The following is a 16,092-nucleotide window of genomic DNA, read 5'->3' on the forward strand; positions in this document are numbered from 1 at the left end:
GCATCAGGTAAAAATCTTCACACTAAATAAAAATCCAAAAAGAAATAATGGTCTCAAACTGTCTGGAAATAGATTTAATTTGGAAGTGGGTGGAAACTTCACCAAATGTGTAGTTAATGAATGGAATAAACTTCCTGCAGAGGCAGTGCAATTTAGTTCAGTTCGAAGCTTTAAGATTCGTTCAGGTAAACACCTAAGCAGGATGCTGTAATGGCTGTCATTTATATTATTTTTGTTTTTATTATTTGTCTATGTTTATTTGCTTATCACTTATCATTAGTTATGCCAATTATTTTCTACTTACCTATTTGTTATTTAACTTTGTCTAGTTATTTCATTATCATTTATATTATAATTTCTGTTCATTTACCATTATTTTTTTTATTTTTTTTATTTATTTAATTATTTTTTTTTGCATCCGACCTAGTTATGGACCAAAAGGTCTGTCGGCATACTCCTCCTTTGTAATGAGGTAGAGATGATGATTACTCTCCACCAGATGAACATGTGTGAATCAATTATTAGCCATCATCCCTCACAAAATGATCTTGTAAACTTCACGATAACAACAAATTCAACACAAGGAAGAACAAGCACATACAAGGGATACTGCTTGACACCATGAACAAGCTCTTCTTTGCACAAATAATAACAAAATAAAACCGTTCAACAAACTGGATTTATTCGTTGTCAACAATGAACAATTCATCATATGACATCTAATATTCTTGTAAAGACTTCACTGAAATGTGATAGTAGTGCCTCAAATGATAAACACTACTGAGTATATTATCGTAGATATATTTACAGCAACACAAATTACAAGTTACATGGGCAAATGTTCCAAAACACTTTACATAATAGTAAACAGAACTGCACCCTTCATGATATGTAGATATCTATAATCACCACTTACACCATTCTAAAAATTGTGATTTTTTTCTTTTTCTTTTTTATAATCACAAAAACTTTTGTGCACTTAATGGAACACTTAGGAATCTTTGGTTATGAAAAAGCAAAATTGCAATAATCCAATGGAACCAAAGGTCACTCAAATAACTGCACAACTGAGATTAAAAAACTAACATTTACTCTTACAGCTGACATTATGCGTGTGTGATGACTCATTTACCAAACATTAGATCAATACTTAATAGCTGAAAATACCATCATACAGGAAAATGAAATCTCTCAGGTCACATTGGAAAGGCCTCTCACCAGCGTCAATGATCATGACCTAACGCTGTACAAGATCAACCTTTCGTGAAGAAGTGAGTCACTACGTGACATTTCAAACAAATCCTTCATGAGAAAGCGGAAAAGCCGTCTTTCCTGTGTGGGTCACCATGTGATGTCTAAATTTACTTTTATTCTGAGATAGCTGCATCACACATTTCACACTTCAAAGGCTTCTCTCAAGTGTGGTTCACTATATGTCGTTTGAGACTACTCTTTTGTGAGAAAGCTGTATCACACATGTCACACTTGAAAGGCTTCACTCCAGTGTGGGTCACCATGTGGTTTTTGAGAGTACCCTTTTGTGAGACAGCTTTATCACACATTTCACATTTGAAAGGCCACTCTCTAGTGTGAGTCACCATGTGTCGTTTGAGACTGTTCTTAAGTGAGAAAGTTGCAGCACACAGGTCACATTTGAAAGGCTTCTTTTGAGTTTGGTTCAATATGTGTTGTTTGAGACGGCTCTTTTGTGAGAAATTTGCATCACACAGGTCACACTTGAAAGGCTTTTCTCCAGTGCGGGTCACCACGTGTTGTTTGAGATTACCCTTCTGCGAGAAAGTTTTATCACACAGTTCACATTTGAAAGGCTTCTCTACAGTGTGGGTCACCATGTGTTGTATGAGATTACACTTTTCTGAGAAAGTTTTATCACGCAGTTCACATTTTAAAGGCTTCTCTCCAGTGTGGTTCACCACGTGTCTTTTTAGATCACCCTTCCCAGAGAAAGCTGCATTGCTGCACAGGTCACATTGGAAAGGCTTCTCTCCAGTGTGGATCATGAAATGTCGTTTGAGGCGGCCCTCTCGAGAGAAAGATTAATCACACAGGTCGCATTGGAAAGGCTTCTCTCCAGTATGGGTCACTATGTGTCGTTTGAGATTACTCCTCTGTGAAAAGGCTGCACCACACAGGTCACATTGGACAAATTTCTCTCCAGTGTGAGTCATTGCGTGACATTTAAGATGACTCGGGATATAAGTAGGCTGTAGACTCCACACCAGATTCTCTTTATAAATGATGGATATATGGAATCAAGGAAATTTGTATATTTACCTTGACCTGAAAGAAAAGATATAAGTTTGACATTTAATCTGTTGAGAGCATGTAATAATAGTAATACAAATGTACTGGGACATTAACCAAGCTGCAGTAAGGAATGGGAACAAACAACTCTTATCAAAGGAGCTTAATGGAAAAAGAAGTAAATGAAACGCTGAGCAAATACTAAAAATCAAATTCAGCAGAAAATGGATATAGAGACTGGATCAGTATAAAGTAATCAGGAAAGAAGGTCAATAATGCCGAATAAATACTGCATAGTTGGGAATAAGTAATGTTCGACAAATTTTCGCTGATGACCACTACAAACACACACACACACACACAGACACAAACACACCCACATACACACCCACACACACAGACACAAACACACCCACATACACACACACACACACACACACACACACACACACACACACACACACACACGCCCAGACACAAACACACCCACACACACACACACACGCCCAGAGAGGGAAATAACTGTCGATCACGAGCCCAACACGTAATCCAAGACCATGGTGAATCACACACACACACACACACACACACACACACACACACACACACACACACACACACACACACACACACACACACACACACACACACACTTTCGTCGGATGGACGGCGAAGATTGGAGTTCCGAAGAAAAATCAAATTTTACGTGGATCTCAACGTCAAGAAAGTACGAAGATTGGAGTTCCGAAGAAAAATCAAATTTTACGTGGATCTCAACGTCAAGAAAGTATTTTATTGTTTCTTACAGGGAAGGGGAAAGCTTGTGATGTAGTGGGAAGGTGAGAAAAAAGGAGAAGGGGAGGGATTACTGAGGGAAATGGAAGGAAATGAGGAAGGGGAGGACTTGGTCCAGGAGGCCAGGCGTCTTGTAAACAAACGAAGGACTGAGGATGTTGGAGAAGAAGGGATTAACAAAAATGTAAAGATTAGAAATATAGATAAGAGCAGCACAATGGATGGTGAAGATAATAATTTCCAGGGATTTAATGGGGGGGGGGATACCAACCTCCCCCGATTAGCAAGACTAGAGGAAAAACTTGAAAAAATGAACGAACATTGAGAGAGTAGGTTCGGTAACAGCAAAGATTGCGCAGAGAGTTGTAAAATTGGAAGAACTAGAGAAGGTGAACAAAATCTTAACCAAAGAAACAGAAGAATTAAAAAGACAGTTAAAAGATGTAAAAGATGAGAATGAGGAATTATAGAGGAATAATAAAGACAATAAAAAGGCCGTAACAAAAGAAGCACAGGGTTGGAAAAAAAATCCAAGAAAACAGTAAAGTTGCATTTACTGACATAATAAAACAGCAAATGAAAGAACAAACTGAAGACTCAGTTATTAAAGTGATGAGACAGAAGGAGAATATAGTAAGAGACTTAGTAGATAAAAAGAAATATATAATTATATTAGGAATGGAAGAGAAATATAACCTAAATAGAACCACAAGAATCAAAGAGGAAAAAAGAAAAAGTAAGCAGTTTACTAGAATTAGTTCAGGAAGATGAACCTGAAATCATGAAACAAATTGAAGAGATGTATAGACTCAGAAAGTATAGTACAGATAAGACCAGACCAATTAAGATTAAATTCAGGTCACAAATGACAGCAGATAATATCTTAGCAAAAACAGGGAAACTGCAAGTGAACAATATAAAAAGGTATGGATAAAAAGAGAAATGAATAAAGAAGAAAGAGAGGAGGAAAAAATTAAAAGACAAGAAGCTAAGAAAAAAAAAACGAGAACAGAACAGAGTCAGAAAAAGAGAAATTCTATCGGAGAGTAGTGAATATGAAAGTAAGGAATTGCGACATACTAGAGAAAAACAAAAGGGAAACAGAGAATACAATGGAAGTGGCAGATAACTAAAAGTGTCTTACACAAATATAGATGGATTGATAACAGGATTGAATGAGCTGAATGATTATCTGAAGGAAAAAGAACCGGACATAATGGGAATTGTAGAAACGAAATTAAAAGGTCCACTACCACCCAACAGTCTAGGACATGATGCATATAATCATTGGATTAGAAACAGAGAGACAAAGTTAGGGGGTGGAGTTATGTTCCTGACTAAGAAGGATATAAACGTGAGGTGTGTCACATATGGAAAGAATACAGTAGAGATGATTATGATCGAAGTGGAAGACAGAGATAAGAAGAGCAAAAAGTTTGTGATAAATTATGTGCCTCCAAAAACAGCCTCGTGGGAAGAGAGTGAACATAAAAGTATGTAAGAAGACACACAAAGATAACATTAGATAAGATAATGGAAGATGGAGGAAGAATAGTTATAATGGGCGACTTTAATTGCAAAGAAGTCTTTTGGGAAGAGATGACAGTAAAGGGTGGAGACGGCTCATGGGGAAATGTTCTACTCAAGATGATTATTGACCATACAATGACACAGTGGATACAGGAGAACACTAGGTATAGAAATGAAGAAGAACCATCGAAACGAGGCCTAATAATCACATCTGAACCTAGAATAGTGGAAAAGATTGAATACCAGGCACCAATAAATAAAAGTGACCACATATTGATTGCGCTAGAACTAAATGAGGAAAAATACATGAAAAGAAATGAACAATATAGAAAAGGAAGAATGATGTTTGATTTTTTTTATATAAGATAAGAGAATTCTTTCAAAAAAGAAACTGGGAAAGAATATACAAAGAAGAAACAAAAGTGGAAGAGAAATGGAATATTTTGACAAAAATTTATAAAAAAAAAAAAGGAGTGGAAAAGTATGCCCCAAGACAAAAACAAGAAAAAGAATATGTAAAGTGCTGGTACAACAAAAGTTGTAGGGAGTTAAAAGACAAAAGAGACAAACCTTGGACCAAACTGAAGAAAGACAAAAGACCTGAAAAATGGAAAAAATATGCTTGTTATAGAAATGAATATGTACATGTGTGGAGAGAGGAAAAGAGAAAATATGAAAAAGATGTCATAGAAAAATGTAAAGATCAACCAAAATAATTTTATAGATTTGTAAACAACAAACTGAAAAATGAACAAGATTTAGAGAAATTAAGACAAGGAGTTGAATACACAGAGGAAATAGAAATGGCAGAAATTATGAACAAACATTTTAAATCAGTGTTTATAAGGGAGAACAAATAACCTGAAGAGATCAAATGGAAAGAGAAAGTTCCCCCTATGGAAGAAATAGGAGTAACAAAGAATTAAATAATGAAACACTTGAGTAATCTTGATGTCAGAAAATTGCATGGACCAGATGAAATAGCAAACTGGATTTTGAAAGAATGCAGGAATGAACTGGCAGACAAAATACATAGCATAATAAACAGTTCCTTGGAAGAAGGAAAAGTTCCAGAAGATTGGAAAAAAGCAAATATAGTACCTATCTATAAACGGGGGAAATAAAGAAGACCCTACCAACTATAGATCAGTCTCTCTAACAAGTATAATAGCAAAAATTTGTGAAAGAATTGTCAAAAGTAGATGAGTAAAATATTTAGGAAAAAAACAACAACAATGTGCTAAATCCAAGGCAATTTGGATTCAGACAAGGACGATCATGGGTCACCAATTTAATATGTTTCTATTCAAGGCTAATAGATATAATACAAGAAACAGATGGATGGGCTGATTGTGCATTTCTAGACCTAAAAAAAAAAGCTTTTGACAAAGTACGACATAAGAAGTTGCTTAAGAAATTAGAAACTGAAGGAGGAATACAGGGCAAACTGCTTAAATGGATGGAAGACTTTTTGCAAGAAAGAAAAATGAGAGTAGTGATAAGAGACCAACAATCAAAATGGGATGAAGTAATAAGTGGTGCTCCACAAGGAACAGTTCTGGCCCCAATAATGTTTGCTATTTGTATTAATGATATGGATGAGGAAATTGAAAGTTATATGAGCTTCTCTGCAGATGATGCAAAACTATTAAAAAAAAAAGTGAACACAGAAGAAGATTGTGAGTCACTACAGAGTGATCTAAATAAAGTATGGGAATGGAGTAGGAAGTGGGATGTGGAGTTCAACACTAAAAAGTGTAGTATAATGGAATTTGGAAAAAGCAAAAAACAGAATAACAGGATCATATAAATTGGGAGAAGGAATAAGAAAAAAAATTAAGAATGAGAAGGACCTGGGAGTCATTGTTATGAATAATATGTCACCTGAGAAACATATGAATAAGATTTTTGGAGAAACTTATAATCTAATATGAACAATCAAAGTGGCATTTACATACCTGGATGAAGAAATGGTGAAGAAAATACTAGTCACTCTGATAAGACCAAGATTGGAATATGCAGCAACGATGTGGTCACCAAGTAAAAAAAAAAAAAAAAAAAAAAAAAAGTATAAAAAAACTTGAAAGAATAGAAAGAGCAATTACAAAATTGGCACCAACGCTCTCAAAACTATGAAGAGAGACTAGCAAAACTTGAGCTACAGACACTAGAGCAAAGAAGAGAGGAGATTTGATAGCTATTTACAGAATCATGAAAGGCATAGAAATCATTGATAGTGAGGGTCTAATAAAATGGGATAATAGAAATACAAGAGGACACGGAAAGAAAAATCAAGAAAGACAGCTATAGGAGAGCTCTGAAAAAGAACAGCTTTCCTCACAGAGTAATAGACAGTTGGAACAAGTTAAATGGGAAAGTAGTGTGTGCAAAAACAATACATGAATTTAAAAATAGTTTAGATAAAATGAGATATGAAGACGGGACACCACAAGCATAGCTCCCCTTCCCGTAAAATACAACCAAGTAAATACAAGTAGGTAGGTAAATACACACAAACCAATCATGGCTGTCATAACCCAACATCTGAGAGATTCATGAGAATCTGGTATCTATTTCTACAATAAATATTTTGTATTTCATTTTTCGTACAACCCCCTCCACACTCCCCTAACCATAGGGTTGGCGGTAAAACGAGTAGCACTTTTCAATAAAGTATAAAATTTGGATTTCTGATACCCTGGTTTGAGAAATGAATTCTCATCAATATATCCTAGCCTGTCCCTACCTACACTTAGGTTAGGTATGATTCTCCCCGCCCAATACTAAAACACGGTTAGAGTAGCTTATCGAGTTGTATCAATTCAGTTAAAACAGCCACATGAAATGAGTCATAAGTAATTTACATGAATATTTGTGCCCCGTAACAACCTTACCCTTAATTAGTATGAGATTTAATTTCTTAGGTTATGGTGAACGACGCTAATTCTAGAACATTTCGTGAAACTTCTAATATCTCAGAAGTATCATGAAAGTATGCCAATACAATGCAGTATCTACCATAGTTCAGCATGTAAGAGAACAAAAAATTGTACCAAAGAAGCTTAATCGAAAAGGAAGAAGTAAAAATAATGGACGACTGAGCATATATAATGATGGAAGGCTGACACAGGAAATTTGTAGATTATCAGAGAAATTAAAAGTCAAAAGAGTATTACAAAGAGAAAGAAGTAATGATAATAATAATAATAATAATAATAATAATAATAATAATAATAATAATAATAATAATAATAATAATAATAATAATAATAATAATAATGATAATAATGATAATAATAATGATTAGAATAATGATATTAATAGTAATGATAATAATAATAATGATAATAATGATAATAACAATAATGATAATAATAATAATAATAATAATAATAATAATAAATTGGAGTACAAGTTGATATATGGCTCATGTGTTTCTAGTGATAAATGTTGTGATATGAACCATGGTGTACTTCATTTCCTTCGGAAGTGCGTAGTTTTATAGATATTAATTGCTAAAGTAATGCACTTTGGCCTACCTCTCCTCCCGAACGATCTGGGGGGGGGGGGGAAATGTGGGAAACCGGGGTTTTTGGGTGGGGGGGAATGTACACACGGAGTATTGACTGTTGCACTATATGTCTAACACACAAATTAAAGCGTGATATCCAATAACACGATCCGAATTTCCAAATAGTATGTAGGGATACCGGGTCACAACTATTAATCCTTCATATTTGTTATTGTTATTGAATCACGCTTACAACGAATAGCTATATTAGCTACTTTTGCACAAGTTACCTATTCCTTACGCCACTCAGGTCTACCTACGTTCAATTGTGTTCTTGGTGTGGAAGATTATTACATCAATTTACCTCCGCTACCAATATCACTCAGATATGGTACAAAATATTAACAAACATAAGCGCGAGCGTAATCTTTTTTTCGCTACATTCGAGCGTTATTCTCAGAGTATCGTTGCCGACTGCCTTTTTTCGCGCTACATTGGAGGCATGTTCGGTGAGTATCGTTGCCTCATCTGCTACATTCCCAACTGTAGTGCTTCGGTTTGGGTTACTTATGTTCACAATTATGAAACGATTTCCTATGTTAGGTAAGGTAGGTTAGGTTAGGTTAGGTTAAGTAACGTATTAACAAGATCTCCGTGACCTATTAACATTGGAGTCATGTTCGGTGAGTATTGTTGCCTCATCTGCTAAATTCCCATCTGTAGTGGTTCTGTTTGGGTTACTTATGTTCCCATGTATGAGACTATTTCCTACGTTAGGTTAGGTTAGGTAGGTTAGGTTAGGTTAGGTTAGGTTAAGTAACGTATTAACAAGATATACGTGACCTATTCACAAGATATTAATGTACATCAACGCGAGCGTATCGTTGCCACACATTTCGTTTTCGCTACATTGGAACTGTAGTGGTTCTGTTTTGGTTACTTCTGTTTCCATGTATGAGACTATTTCCTACGTTAGGTTAGGTTAGGTAGGTTTGGTTGCCACACCTTTCTTTTTCGCTACATTGGAACCCTGTTCCGTTGCCACACCTTTCTTTTTCGCTACATTGGAACCCTGTTCCGAGAGTGGTTCGGTTTGGGCTACTTATGTTCCTACTTATGAGACTATTGCTTACGTTAGGTTAGGTTACGTAGGTCAGGTTAGGTTAGGTTAGGTTAAGTAACGTATTAACAAGATATCCGTGACCTATTAACAAGATATAAACGTACATCAATGCGAGCGTATTGTTGCCCCACCTTTTTCTTTCGCTACATTGCAACCGTGTTCCCAGAGTATCGTTCCCTCATCTGCTATATTCCCAACCTTTGTGGTTAGGCTTTGTTTTGTTACGTTGGGTTAGGTTAGGTTACGTAAGTTAGGTTAGGTTAGCTTACGTTAGGTAAGTTAGGTAACGTTATGTATTAATAAAATATACACATACATCAACGCGAGAGTACTCGGTGAGTATCGTTGCCTCATCTGCTACATTCCCAACTATAGTGGTTCTGTTTGGGTCACTTATGTTCCTACTTATGAGACTATTCCTTACGTTAGGTTAGGTTCGGTTAGGTGTGAAAAATGGTTTGGTTTGGTTACGTAACGTATTAACAAGATATACGTGACATATTAACAAACCTCAACGCGAGCGTATCGTTGCCCCACCTTCTTTTTCCGCTACATTGGAACCCTGTTCCGAGAGTATCGTTCCCTCATCTGCTATATTCCCAACCTTTGTTGTAGAGGCTTGGTTTTGTTACGTTAGGTTAGGTTAGGTAAGTTAGGTTAGGTTAGGTTACGTTAGGTAACTTAGGTAAGGTTATGTATTAACAAAATATACACATACATCAACGCGAGCGTACGTTATACGCTTGTGTAACCTCATTTGTTTTACGCTCACTTCACACAGCCTGATTGGCTGCTAAGTTTCCGCCGCAATTACGTTACTCATGTCTTCCTACGTACAATTGTGTCCTTGGGGTGGGCGAGCTTAGGTTACGTTACGTTAGGTTTGGTTAGTTTACTGTTAGGTTACGTTACGTATTCACAAAAGATCAACATACATCAACGCGAGCGTATGTTTGGCCCATACGCGAGACGCACTTCAATTGTTTTGACCTAGCGTGACCCACGCATGCTACATTGACCTGACAGTTTAACAATGGCCACCCAGTGCAGTGGATGTTCCAACACCTACTTCGATACGATCCAAGTGTATTTACGCGACGACGCTGCCGCAACAAACTTCCTAAAAACACACGGAACAATCAACCTCTTCAACACAAGCCTCTACTTCATCAGCATAAGGTAATCATAATGCTATTATTGTACGGTTCGGAATACCTCTACTGATGTGTTATATTGCTACGTTCTGAGGCTGCATAGATTAGGACAACTTCATATATGTCTCATGTGTTCCTAGTCATAAATGTTGTGATATTAACGCTGGTGTAATACATTCTCATTATATAGCCTTTCTATTTTCTTTCCGGTGTTATTAAATGCGGGAACAGTGTGGTACGAACTTTTTTATGAGGCTCACTATTTATTTCCCATGTTTTATTGCTATGTTCTGAGGCTGCATAGATTTAGACGACTTCATATATGTCTCATGTGTTCCTAGTCATAAATGTTGTGATATTAATGCTGGTGTAATACATTCTCATTATATAGCCTTTCTATTTTCTTTCCGGTGTTATTAAATGGCGGAATAGTTAGGTACGAATTTTTTATGAGGCTCACTATTGATTTCCTATCGTAGCATTCAAATTCATTACGAAGACAGGTCAGCCAAGGCATACAAATACACATTATAGCAAGGTATTTAGCGATTCGTCGCTGCAGACTGTAAACCACAAAATGGCGGCCATCTATAGACCCGAGTACGCTTCGCTAAATGTAGCGAATCATCGCTGCCGCTTGTAAACCAAAACATGGCTGCCATGTATAAGCCCCAAAACACGGCACATTCCCGTCAACAAAGTTGAATTATTTGTATTTCAATGACATTCCTGGCTATAGATCTTAGAGCTGTGATCTTGCATACGCCCATTACTCCATTTATTGCTCCTCCCCGCCCAAAAACCCCCTTCTCCCACACGTCCCCTTCAGATCGTTCTGCTAACCGAGGTAACTATAGACTTGAGTGCGCTTCGCTAAATCTAGCGATTCCTCGCTGCCGCTTATGAACCACAACATGGCTGCCATGTACAAGCCCAAATCACGGAACACTCCCGCAAACCGGTGAGGTTTTTCCCTATTTCTATGATATTCCTGGCTCTACATCGCATAAATCCGTGCTTTTGCAAACGCCCATTACCCCATTTATTGCTTCTCCCCACCCAAAAACCCCGTTTTCCCACACGTCCCCCTCAGATCGTTCTGGTAAGCGAGGTAACCCAAGTTACATATCTTTCATATTCAATATCTCAAGAACTACGCACTTGTGAAGGAAATCAAGTACACCATGGTTCATATCACAACATTTATCACTAGGAATACATGGGCCATATATCAACTTGTACCGTTGTGTTTCATATAACCAAAAAAGAAACGATAAGCATCTCAGTGACACAGAAATATATGTGGGTGTAAAAGTGTTAGAGGAACTGCACGACTCCCGTGTAACAGCAAGAAAATCTGAGTTGCAGGGTTTTTTCCAACGCTGCCGTAACTTTATTTCGGTGGCTTGCTGTGAAATTCAAAAGAGGTATGATTTCAGTGACAGTGTCATCTCAAAATTGAATTGTCTGACTCCAACTAATGCTTTTTCATTGAATTTTAGGAAGTCCGTTCCTTCTTTGGTACCCTTAGTAACTGCATTGCCCCCTCTTGTACCTCCAAAAGACAGCTCATTATTTCAAAGACTGGATGCCCAATGGCGAATATTGCCACTGAAGTGTAACAACTCAGCCTTGAATACAGAGGACAGTGATAAGTTTTGGGTTGCATTATTAAAAGATAAACCAAACTTAACAGACCTTTCACAGTTTGCACTCTCCATTCTTAGCCTACCCCACTCGAATGCAGAATGTGAGAGTTTTTAGTAAAATGAACCTTTTCAAAACTAAGGCAAGAAACAGATTGAAGACAGCAATTACTGTAAATGGGGCACTGCTAGCAACAGAATGTATGACGTGTACTGGATCATGCTGTAATTTTTTCAAACCAACAAATGATATGTATTCTCTCTTGGCAGCCAAGGAACTATATAGTAACACCTCGCATTTTGACTGAGTAACGTTATAAGCCATAAGGTATATCTTATGTCTAGAATATGAGTAGTTATTTTTAATTACATACAAATGTGAAAGTTTTTCTTTTAAAATGTTTCATTTCATTACTGATTATGAGGTCTATTATACATGATTTGCTATTGAGGTACGGTGCTTGTTAAAATGTGACTATTTGATTATTTCTAATGAAACACTACTTTGTGAAAGATCATTTATTTGAATTTCTCAATATTGATAAAAATTAGAAATGATGCATAAAGTGTACATTTAATTTATCTCAAAGGGTAGATATTAGATCTCAAAATGTACGATAATTTATACGATATTTCTTTAATAACTACCATAATTTCGTCATGAAAACAATAATTTTGAGGTCCCTGTAGGAGAAACTTGTGTTCAGAATCTGGCAACCCTTGTACTAGCGTCATTAAGTGATGATCTGCACTTGCAGAACATAGATGGCAGGCTAGCGGTAAATTTGTAACCACTAGTCTGTAACTTTGCAGAAGCTATAAATATAACTCCTCTTTGGTCAAATTATATGAAAATCACACATTCAAAAGAAAAGAGTTGAAATAATTCAACTATATGCATTCTATTACACTAATAACACAATAGTAAGAAACTTAATAGAGTGAGGTTTGATCCATACCACCAATGATCATTGAGGATGGGCTGGACGAATCGAAGCTGTGGTCGGTAATTTTGTAGAGGATAAAAACGTAACTTCTCTTTGATCAAAATACGTGAAAGTCACACCTTTGAAAGAAAATAGTTTAAATAATGCAACCATATGCTAATTTGTTACGGTATTTGTAGCTGTGGTCGGTCATATTGCAGAGGCTAAAACATAACTTCTCTTTGGTCAAATTACATGAAAATCACACATTTTAAAGAAAATAGTGGCAATAGTTCAACTATATGCAGTCTGTTACACTAATATCACAATCGTAAGAAACTTAAAAGAGTGTAGTTTGATCCATACCACCAGTGATCATAGACGGCGGGCTGGACGAATCGTAGCTGTGGTCGGTAATTTTGCAGAGGATAAAAACGTAACTTCTCTTTGATCATATTACATGGAAATCACACATTTTAAAGAAAATAGTTCAAATAATGCAACCATATATATATAGAAGTGTGTATTTGAGTAAAAACCGTCCTTGTTTGGGTTCTGTTGGTTTGTTCGGCTTTTATCGGTTTGTTCGGTTTGTTCAGCAATTAGTGACACCGGGCTGAGGAGGAGGTTACTTCTGAATGAATGAAACACTGACTGTTGTCAGAGTGAAAGAAAGAGTGGCATTCAGTACTATGGAAAATGTTGTGTCGCATGAACACAGGCCATGCACTTCCTTCTTCTATCAATTTACCTCTTACTTGGGTATTACTTTAGAAATGCACAGCTGAGCTTATATGGTAAATCTTTAGAATTGCACACCTACATGATAAGGCAATAAAAAGTTGAATATTCATTTTGTAAATTGTAAAATGTACATCAATGTAATACATGTTTACTAGGTGGAAATCTATAACACAAAAAGTTGATAAAACAGTACACTAATGAATGGAGCCATGATGACTGCTCAAGATGCCTTCTTTGTTTTGATAGATGTGGAGGTCAAAGAAATTAAATTATGACAAATTCTTCTAACCTAACATAACCTGTAATGTGGTGCATGTAATTCTAGGTCGTTGTCGTTGGGGATGTTGATGGCTGGTTTTGGCATCTGATCAGACTGTGGGGTGTAGTTTCATAGCTTGAAGAATAGAATGAAGCTCAGCTCCATTGCACTGTTTTAAAAATATGTAGAGTTGTGACATCATTTGGGGCGGGAGAATACCCAGTACATGATATCAACACCTTTGTCAAAAAACTGATATTGACCTCACTAGACAAACAACAATATGCCTCTGATTGGAGACCAAAGCCTACTGTCACCACAGTCCCTGACAACAACAAGCTTGATGACCTGTAGGTGAGGTGAGACAATTGTTAGGAGGTTAGGTTAAGTTGAAAAAAAAGTCACCCCTGATTTGTGCTTCCTCACCCGAAAACTGGCTTTCCCGTCACCTCCCCATTGTTCTAGGGGTGATTGGGGGGGGGTAAGGGCAGAAAAGTGGTTTCCACCAAATTTGAGCGTCAGATTTGAATGAAACACAAGAAACTCTAGGGGGAAATGTGCATTGAAAAAATAGTTGTGCATTTGTAAAAACTTACCTTGGCTCCCCCCTTGCCTTGAACCACAGATTTGTGAATTTGTGAAGGACACATACTCTCATTTATTCTTGTAACTAAACCACCTCCAGTTGGTCTGTTTTGTTCTTCCAATTCATTCACAAATCCTGTTATTTCATTCTTTTTTATACACATCATGACTCCCATAGCACCTCATAATCCACTACCTCCATGCAAGATTTTCTCCCTTAATTCATTACTTTCATATATGATAGCACAACTGTTGCCTCATAAATCCCCTTCATATCTTCTACTGACATCCCTTTATTTCATCATAGTACTCTCAAGGATTGTCCTGCCTTTCACTCATTGTATGAGCAATTCCTACAGGCTTCTATATCACTTTTTTTTTCTGAACTGTCACTAAATAGTCAACCCCCCCCCCACTTCCCTTTTGAATTCACTATTTCTCTTCTGCCATGTTTGTTCCACCATTATCCTTTCTATGATAATCAGTCAGTCTGTTGCACAAGACTCACAGTCACCAGGGAATTTTGTTGTTTGGAAAGAGTGAGTGGAGGGTAATGTAGTATAAGGTGCTCTGTCTTTGGTGTAGTAGTTGCATCAAGAGCAGTTGGGGTCTGTTGTCAATTCTGTATTGATACTGTTTAAGTGGAAGATACCTAAATATAGCCATACCAATGCAATTCTTACTTGTTCTGGGAATTATTTCATTTGGTTTCTGAGGGAGTTTCAAGTATAGAAAACGGCAGTCTATCATGGAGTGTCAGAGTGTGTATGTAATTTTTGTATTATTGTGGGGTATTAGGGGTAGGGTTGTAGGTGGCTGCGTAGAATATTGCTTTTTAGTGGAGCTGCGTTTTATATGTGTGTCTTCCTGCTGCCATCCAGTCATTGAGTGCAATGTGAGGTGCCTAGGCTTGGGAGAATGTACTCACACATTCCTGCCCCACATGTCCATTCCATTCCTTCCCACCAATTTTGTGTTCATAATTCTCTTGCTCCCTCTCTCTCTTCCATGTTCTAGATATCTTTGAACTTTCTTTATATTATATATACATATATATATATATATATATATATATATATATATATATATATATATATATATATATATATATATATAGCGTTTGTTGACTTAGAAAAAGCCTTTGACAGGTTACCAAGGAAGATGATTTGGGACACATTGGAAGACCCTATATATGGTGTAGATGGATTACTTGTTAGAGCAATTAAAAGTCTAAATAGTAAATGTACCAGTGCTGTAAGAACACAAACTTGCGAGGATAACTAGTTTGATGTAAATTCTGGAGTAAGACAAGGTGAGGTTATATCTCCATTGCTTTTTGTACATTTTATGGAGAGATGTATGAAAAAATTTGAGATCTGGAGAAGGAGTTTTCACTTTGGCATACACAGATGATATTGCACTGGTTGCAAACAACCCCATTGAGCTTCAAAATGCATTAACTGCTTGGAACAGTGCATTGAAAAGAGTGAAAATTAAAATGAATACAAATAAAACAGAAGTAATGATGGTTGCAAGGCAAAAAGAGATAGCAAT

General features: G+C 36.6%; 2 protein-coding genes across 2 annotated transcripts in view; one reads left to right on the forward strand and one right to left on the reverse strand.

Moving 5' to 3' along the window:
- Positions 1-97: 97 nt before the first annotated feature.
- Positions 98-10,604, reverse strand: LOC143030523 (uncharacterized). The gene is made up of 2 exons (XM_076193671.1): positions 8,301-10,604; positions 98-2,301 (listed from the first exon to the last, which is right to left on the reverse strand). Exon 2 carries the CDS (start codon positions 2,019-2,021, stop codon positions 1,416-1,418), a length of 606 nt encoding a protein of 201 aa, XP_076049786.1. The 5' UTR covers positions 2,022-2,301; positions 8,301-10,604; the 3' UTR covers positions 98-1,415.
- A 664-nt stretch (positions 10,605-11,268) lies between these two features.
- LOC143030896 (uncharacterized) overlaps positions 11,269-16,092 on the forward strand; it is a 35,601-nt gene continuing 30,777 nt past the window's right edge. Inside the window, exon 1 of the mRNA XM_076194136.1 lies at positions 11,269-11,339. Within this exon, the coding sequence (XP_076050251.1) occupies positions 11,281-11,339 (59 nt within the window). The 5' untranslated portion in view covers positions 11,269-11,280. The remainder of the gene's footprint in view (positions 11,340-16,092) is intronic.

Source organism: Oratosquilla oratoria, chromosome 12 (genome assembly GCF_046742065.1).
Source record: "Oratosquilla oratoria isolate Oo_2021 chromosome 12, ASM4674206v1, whole genome shotgun sequence".
NCBI lineage: Eukaryota > Metazoa > Arthropoda > Malacostraca > Stomatopoda > Squillidae > Oratosquilla > Oratosquilla oratoria.

What these genes read in the sequence shown, in the direction of transcription:
- LOC143030523 (XM_076193671.1), bottom strand. Translation starts at nt 2,021, where the DNA reads ATGATCCACACTGGAGAGAAGCCTTTCCAATGTGACCTGTGCAGCAAT.